The sequence below is a fragment of the Terrapene carolina genome, unplaced genomic scaffold, assembly GCF_002925995.2.
Source record: "Terrapene carolina triunguis isolate 2854851 unplaced genomic scaffold, T_m_triunguis-2.0 Scaffold34146, whole genome shotgun sequence".
Taxonomy (NCBI): domain Eukaryota; kingdom Metazoa; phylum Chordata; order Testudines; family Emydidae; genus Terrapene; species Terrapene triunguis.
In genome coordinates this window covers 1-6,408 of record NW_020698497.1, presented here as the reverse complement: position 1 = coordinate 6,408, position 6,408 = coordinate 1, and the positions used below count along the sequence as shown (strand labels likewise).

At 63.3% G+C, this 6,408-nt stretch overlaps 1 protein-coding gene across 1 annotated transcript; it reads left to right on the top strand.

Annotated features, from left to right (window-relative positions):
- The first annotated feature begins 149 nt into the window (after positions 1-149).
- Positions 150-4,630, top strand: STK16 (serine/threonine kinase 16). Its single transcript, XM_026646148.2, has 7 exons — positions 150-283; positions 2,018-2,237; positions 3,023-3,156; positions 3,438-3,558; positions 3,884-3,979; positions 4,090-4,211; positions 4,312-4,630. Exons 1-7 carry the CDS (start codon positions 198-200, stop codon positions 4,448-4,450), a joined length of 918 nt encoding a protein of 305 aa, XP_026501933.1. The 5' UTR covers positions 150-197; the 3' UTR covers positions 4,451-4,630.
- Positions 4,631-6,408: the final 1,778 nt, after the last annotated feature.

The following is a 6,408-nucleotide window of genomic DNA, read 5'->3' as shown; positions in this document are numbered from 1 at the left end:
TCTCCTCTCCTGCACCCTCCCTCCTCCCCTCCCCCACAGCCCCGCCCGGGCTGCTGGGCCGCTGGCGCAGGGTGATGACGTAGCGGCAGTTCCGGCTGAGGCGCCAGCCGGGAAGGGGCGGGGCTTGCGGGTCATGACGTCCCCGCCGGGGTCCGGCCCCCCCCCAGCCACCGCCAGCGCCGGGCCCGGGACGGGCCATGGGCCACGCGCTCTGCGCCTGCGCGCGGGGCAGCCTCAGCATCGAGGGGCAGCGCTACCTGCTGCTGCAGCGCCTGGGGGAGGGGTGAGCGCGGGGGGGCGGGGCTGGGGGGGGGGGGGGCCGGGCGGGGGGGGGGGGGGGCAGCGGCCGGTTCCGGGGCCCCCCCCCCCCGCACGCTGCCTGGGGGGGGGATGGGTTGGTGTCATCCCCCCTCCCCCACTGTACAGATGGGGAAACTGAGGCAGGAAGGTGCCATGATTGGACACTGAGCAGGGGCCGGGGGCCGCCTGTTCGGGGGGGGGCCCCCCCGGGCGGCGGCCGGGCCCCCCCGGACCGGCCGGGGGCCGGGGGGGTTCCGGGGGGGGGGGGCCCCCCGGGCCCCCCGGGGGGGGGGGGGGGGGACACTCAGTGGGGCCTAGGCAGACCTGCCCCCAGCAGCCCCTGTCCGGCAGGGCCAGGCCCCGCTCCTGGGGCTGTGAGCCCAGGGGCCCGTCACCCCCTCTGGGGTGGGGAGCCGGGGCCAGCCCGCTGGACAGGAGCGTGCTCTGGTGAGTGGCCGGGCAAGCCCAGCTCTGCGGTCACAGGCCCCCTAACAGGGTGGGGCGCTGGGCACGGGGGGAGGCTGCCATGCGTAGGCGGCGGCGCTGAGCGGGGTCCCTTGGCGAAGGGGCCGGGGAGGCAGCAGGCGGAGTGGATTGGAGGGGGGTTGGAGCAGTGAGTGATGCTGTGCGGCTGGGGGGGAAGGGGCTCTGTCTCTAGGCCTGGTTCTCTCTGGCATGTCGCCCTCTCCCTCAGCAGCCTGTCCTGCCCCCGGGTGTGGCGCAGGGACCCCCGGAGATAACATCAGAACGGCCACACCGGGTCAGACCAAAGGTCCATCCAGCCCAGTGTCCTGTCTGTCGACAGTGGCCAATGCCAGGTGCCCCAGAGGGAATAAACAGACCAGGGAATCATCCAGTGACCCATCCCATCGCTCATTCCCAGCTTCTGGCAAACAGAGGCTAGGGACACCATCCCTGCCCATCCTGGCTAATAGCCATTGATGGACCGATCCTCCATGAACTTATCTAGTTCTTGTTTGAGCCCAGTCATAGTCTTGGCCTTCACAACATCCTCTGACAAAGGATGTTAGGCGTTGTATGAAGAAATACTTCCTTTTGTTTGTTTTAAAGCTGCTGCCTAGTAATTACATTTGGTGACCCCTAGTTCTTGTGTTACGGGAAGGGGTAAATAACACTTACCGATTTACTCTCTCCACACCAGTCATGATTTTATAGACCTCTGTCATATCCCCCCTTAGTCGTCTCTTTTCCAAGCTGAAACGTCCCAGTCTTATTAATCTCTCCTCATACGGAAGCCGTTCCACACCCCTCACAATTTTTGTTGCCCTTTTCTGAACCTTTTCCAATTCCAATATATATTTTTTGAGATGGGACGACCACATCTGCACATAGTATTCAAGGTGTGGACGTACCATGGATTTATATAGAGGCAATATGATATTTTCTGTCTTATTATCTCTCCCTTTCTTAATGATTCCCAACATTCTGTTCACTTTTTTGACTGCCGCTGCACACTGAGGGGATGTGTTCAGAGAACTATCCACAATGACTCCAAGATCTCTCTCTTGAGTGGTAACAGCTAATTTAGACCCCATCATTTTGTAGGTAGAGTTGGGATTATGTTTCCCCCCATTACTTTGCATTTACCAACATTGAATTTCATCTGCTGTTTTGATGATGTCTCTGGCCCCCTGCCCTGGGGTGGTGGGAGCCCAGGGAGCTTTTTCTGCCCCGCTCACACTTCTCTGCCTCTCAGGGGCTTCAGCTACGTGGACTTGGTGGAGGGGCTGCAGGACGGCCGTTTCTATGCCCTGAAGCGCATCCTGTGCCATGACAAGGAGGACCGGCAGGAAGCCCTGCACGAGGTGGAGATGCACGGCCTCTTCGAGCACCCCAACATCCTGCGGCTCGAGGCGCACTGCATGGTGGAGAAGGGGCCCAAGCACGAGGCCTGGCTGCTGCTGCCCTTTCTCAGGGTGAGGCCACCCCCTCTCCCAGGGGAGCCAGGACACAGCCTGAGGTGCCCATCCCCAAGGGGTCACATTGCAGCTGGCCTTGGGGCCCAAAGCAGCAATGCATGCTGGGAGTGGTAGTCTTTGTGGGCCAACGGCAAAGGGAGTGCAAGACGCAGCCTGTGGCTCTGTTGGGGAGGAGCAGGGTGGTTACTGTCCCTCCAGCCCTGCCCTGCCCACCTGGGTCAGAGTCACCTCTGGGAGGGACTGTGCTGGGCCCCACACAGCAGGGGCCAGGAGCTGGGGACTGCTCCGGCAGGGCCCGGGCCCAGGCCCAGCAGCTGCAGAGGAAGGTGTAAAACTCCCAGATGGCCGCAGTGGGGGTGTTGAGTTGGGGCAAATAGCCTTTAGAAAGGGGCCAGCACTGTCCAGACACCCCTCCAGCCCCTGCTGAGTTTGGCAGAGCCCTGGGCCCTGCTGGTCTCTTACCACAGTGAGTTCCACAGATGACTGGCCTGTGTGCAGCATCACGGTCCCTGCTGACGAGACGGGGCCCAGGGCTTAGAGCAGCCGCTTGCTGGGAGACTCAGCCTGGGTCAGGCTGCTGTAGTTTGTCACTCTCCAGAGCTGCTCCTGCCCCCCGATGTCACTTCCCTGAGAAATCTTGGGAGCTGTTAGCAGAGGGCTCTGACTAGGAGCTGGCGCTGGTGGGGCAGTGCCGGCAGGCTGGGGAAGGTGCTGTCTGTCTTGGCCAGTGCCCTGCGGGGAGTGTCTGCTTTCCCACTAACCGGCGCCTGTTTGCTCGCCAGAGAGGGACCCTGTGGAGCGAGGTGGAAGCTCTGCGAGACAAAGGCACCTTCCTGCCTGAGGAGCGGATTGTCCCCATTCTCCTTGGCATCTGCCGGGGGCTGCAGGCCATTCATGCCAAGGGCTATGCGCACAGGTGAGCCCAGCCGGGGCTAGTGCCCTTGGCCACCAGTCTGGCCCCCGGGGGACCTGGCCCCCTCGCGAATGCAGGAGGCCAACTGGGTGCAAGAGCCTCACATGCAGAACTGGAGTGACAGCACTGGGCCGTGGGGGGAGGGTTTGGGTCAGAGTGGGGCACCGGCCCTGGGCCGGTGTGGGGGGGAGGGTTTGGGAGCCAGCAGGGCTGCTCAGGAGGCTTCGTGCCCCTCTCCAAGGCCTGGAAAACTGAAGGGAACTTGCCGGCTCTTGTCCCCCCAGAGACCTGAAGCCCACCAATGTGCTGCTGGATGACGAGGAGCAGCCAGTGCTGATGGACCTGGGCTCCATGAACCGGGCCCGCATCGAGGTCAAGAGCTCCCGGGAGGCCATGGCTTTGCAGGTACAAGGCTCCCGGGGGGAGGGCAGGGATCAGCTGGTGGGGGTCTGAGAGGCCCCAGGAACATTTCTCTCACCAGCTGGGGCTCTCCAGCCTCACTCCTGGGGCGGGGCCCCATCTAACCCTGTCCCACACCAGTCACAGGCCTCCTGCCTTGCTCCCCCGCACAGCCCCTGCCCCCCACTGCCGAGAGCCGGGCACAAGGTGCGGCCTTGCAGTGAGCTCTGAGCAGTGACTGAACGGCCCCTCCCCAGCCTGGCTCAGTCCCTGTGGGAAATGGCTCATCTCATCCTGGTGCTGGGCTCACCCTGTGCTCTGCCCTTCCTAGGACTGGGCGGCTCAGCGCTGCACCATCTCCTACCGGGCACCTGAGCTCTTCACAGTGGAGAGTCATTGCGTTATCGACGAGCGAACAGACATCTGGGTAAGGAACCCCTCTCCCCCCCCCCCCCCCCCAGCCAGGGGCAGTTCTCCCCCCTGCCCCCATGTGGTGCTGGCTGGAGGGGGGCTCAGGGAGTGACTGGCCTGGTTCAGTCCCTAGGCTGCGTGCTGTACTGCATGATGTTCGGCGAGGGCCCCTATGACCTCATCTTCCAGAAGGGTGACAGCGTGGCTCTGGCAGTGCAGAACCAGATCCGTGTGCCCGCCAATGGCAGGTGAGGAACAGGCACGGATGCCCACCCTGGCAAGGGGGGGGGGGGAGGGGGGGCCTGTGCTCACTGCCCTGTGCTCACAGACCCGCTGTGCCTCTTGCAGGTATTCCGCTGCCCTGGAGTGCCTGCTCTCCTCCATGATGGTGGTGAACCCTCAGGACCGGCCCCACGTCTCCCACATACTTGACCAGCTGGAGGGGCTGCAGCCAGCATCAAGTGGCCAGGACACCACCCGGATCTGAGCCCTGCACGGCTCCCTACCCCCAGGGGGGGGGGGGGGGCTGCTGCCCTGCCCCAGGGACGGGGTCACGGAACTGCTTTTAAAAATGGAATTTTAGGTGAAAAGCAAAACCAGCCGTGCGGTGCTAAGTCCTGCCCCAGTGCCAGGCTGGCATGTGCCCCCTGCTAGGAACTCAGCCAGCCTCAGGGCACATGCCCTGAGCAGGAGGGTACCTGGGCCCAGCCGCCTGCCCCTTCCCGAGCTCCACGTGGCTGGGGAGGGGAAGGTGCTACCAGCCCTGGTCTGCCTCCAGCTGGAGTGGCCTTTGCCACATTTCCTTGCCCGGGGGGAGGGATGCTGCCTTCTGCCCCTCAGCCAGAGCTGGGGGGTTGCCTGCATCTGGGCTCTACCCTGTACCACCCCAGGCCCAGCCTTCCCCCCTCCCTCAGAGCTGCTGCCACCTCCTCCTGCTGGAAGGGAGGTGGGGCCCAGCCTGTGCCCCCACCCGGTGTTGTCTGTTCAGTAAAGTGTGTGCAGAGAATGTGGCCTGGCTCTGTGGGATTCCTGTGACCCCCAGGCAGCTGTGGGGGCAGAGAGAAGAGGCATGGGAACATATGGAATTGGGGATAGGTGTAGAGATTAAGTCTGTCTAGCCACAACTCCAGCCTGACGGAGGCTTTCCGGCTGGGCTGTGGCTGCAGCTGCCAGCAGGGTAGGGATGAAGCAGCCCCTGGGCAGTACAAGAAAAATATTGCAGCCCCGCCCCAGTCTGGCTGAGAGCCCCCCCCATTGTGGGCACTGGGGGCAAGCAGCCTCCTGTGGTCCTGGGTGCGATTGCTGCTGGGAGCCCAGCTCTGGATGCTGGGGCTTGACCAGGAGAGGGCAGCACTGGAGCATTGGTTACTAGGGAGCAGGGCCATGTTGGGCTGTGGCCAGAGCACAAGTCAATGATTAACCACAACCCCCCTTCCTGAGCCAGGCCCCCATTCCCAGCCCACCCCCTCCCCCATGGGCTGTGGGGAGAGCCAGCACCCAATGGCTGGCACCACATGGGGCCTTGGGAGCAGGGGCAGAGCCTGGCCCAGGGAGGGGAACAGGGCACCGGTGGGTGTGGCCCAGCCAGATGCCAGCTCACCTTCCCGCACCTGCTCCAGTCCTACAGCTGCTGAGCCAATAGCCAGGGGCCCTCCCAAGCCAGCAGAGTAAAACCCCTTGGAGCTGAACGTGCCCCCTTCTCCCGCGTAGCTCCCGCTAGTCCAGCCCTGGGCTCTGCCACTGCAAGGCCATCAGGCAGGCTCCATGCCCCTCGACTGGCGAGTGCAGGCAAGGCTAGAGCCCCGGGGCCTGCTCCCTGGAAGCCAAGGCACAGACTGGAGGTTTCAAACAGGGGAGCTGCCCTCTGTTAGTCCTGTCACCACGATGACACTTCCCATCATTAAGCAACAGAACTGGCCATGCTGCACTGGCTTTGTGCAGGGGTGGGGTGCAGCCCTGGAGGGCCCCTTACAGCTGGGCATGTGGGGAGCAGCCCCTAGTACCTAGAGTTGTGTCCACCCTCCTCCAGCGAGAGAGGGGGACTGATCCCCGAGCCACCTGGTCATGTCTAGGGCTTAGCAGCCACCACGCGCGCACAGCCCCAGCTAGGGGCCTGCTATCTGCTTTGGGGCCGTCAGCAGGGCAGGTTGCCCCATGCTATTGCGCTGCCCGGGATGTCTTAGGACCCCATTCCCAGCCTGGCCCCCAGGGCTGTAACGAGCCGCTCCGCGCCAGCTACAACCCTGCACCTGGCAAGAAACAGCTACAGCCTTGGGTTCGGGTTCAAGACCAAGGAGACTGTTTATTGTTTAAAGGATTTTGCAATTAACACAACAACAACATGAAAGTCCTTCAGCCAGCGCCTCAGTACTCCTCTCCCTCCTCTTCATCCTCATAGGAGTCCAGGCCCACCTCCTCGTAATCCTTCTCCAGGGCAGCCATGTC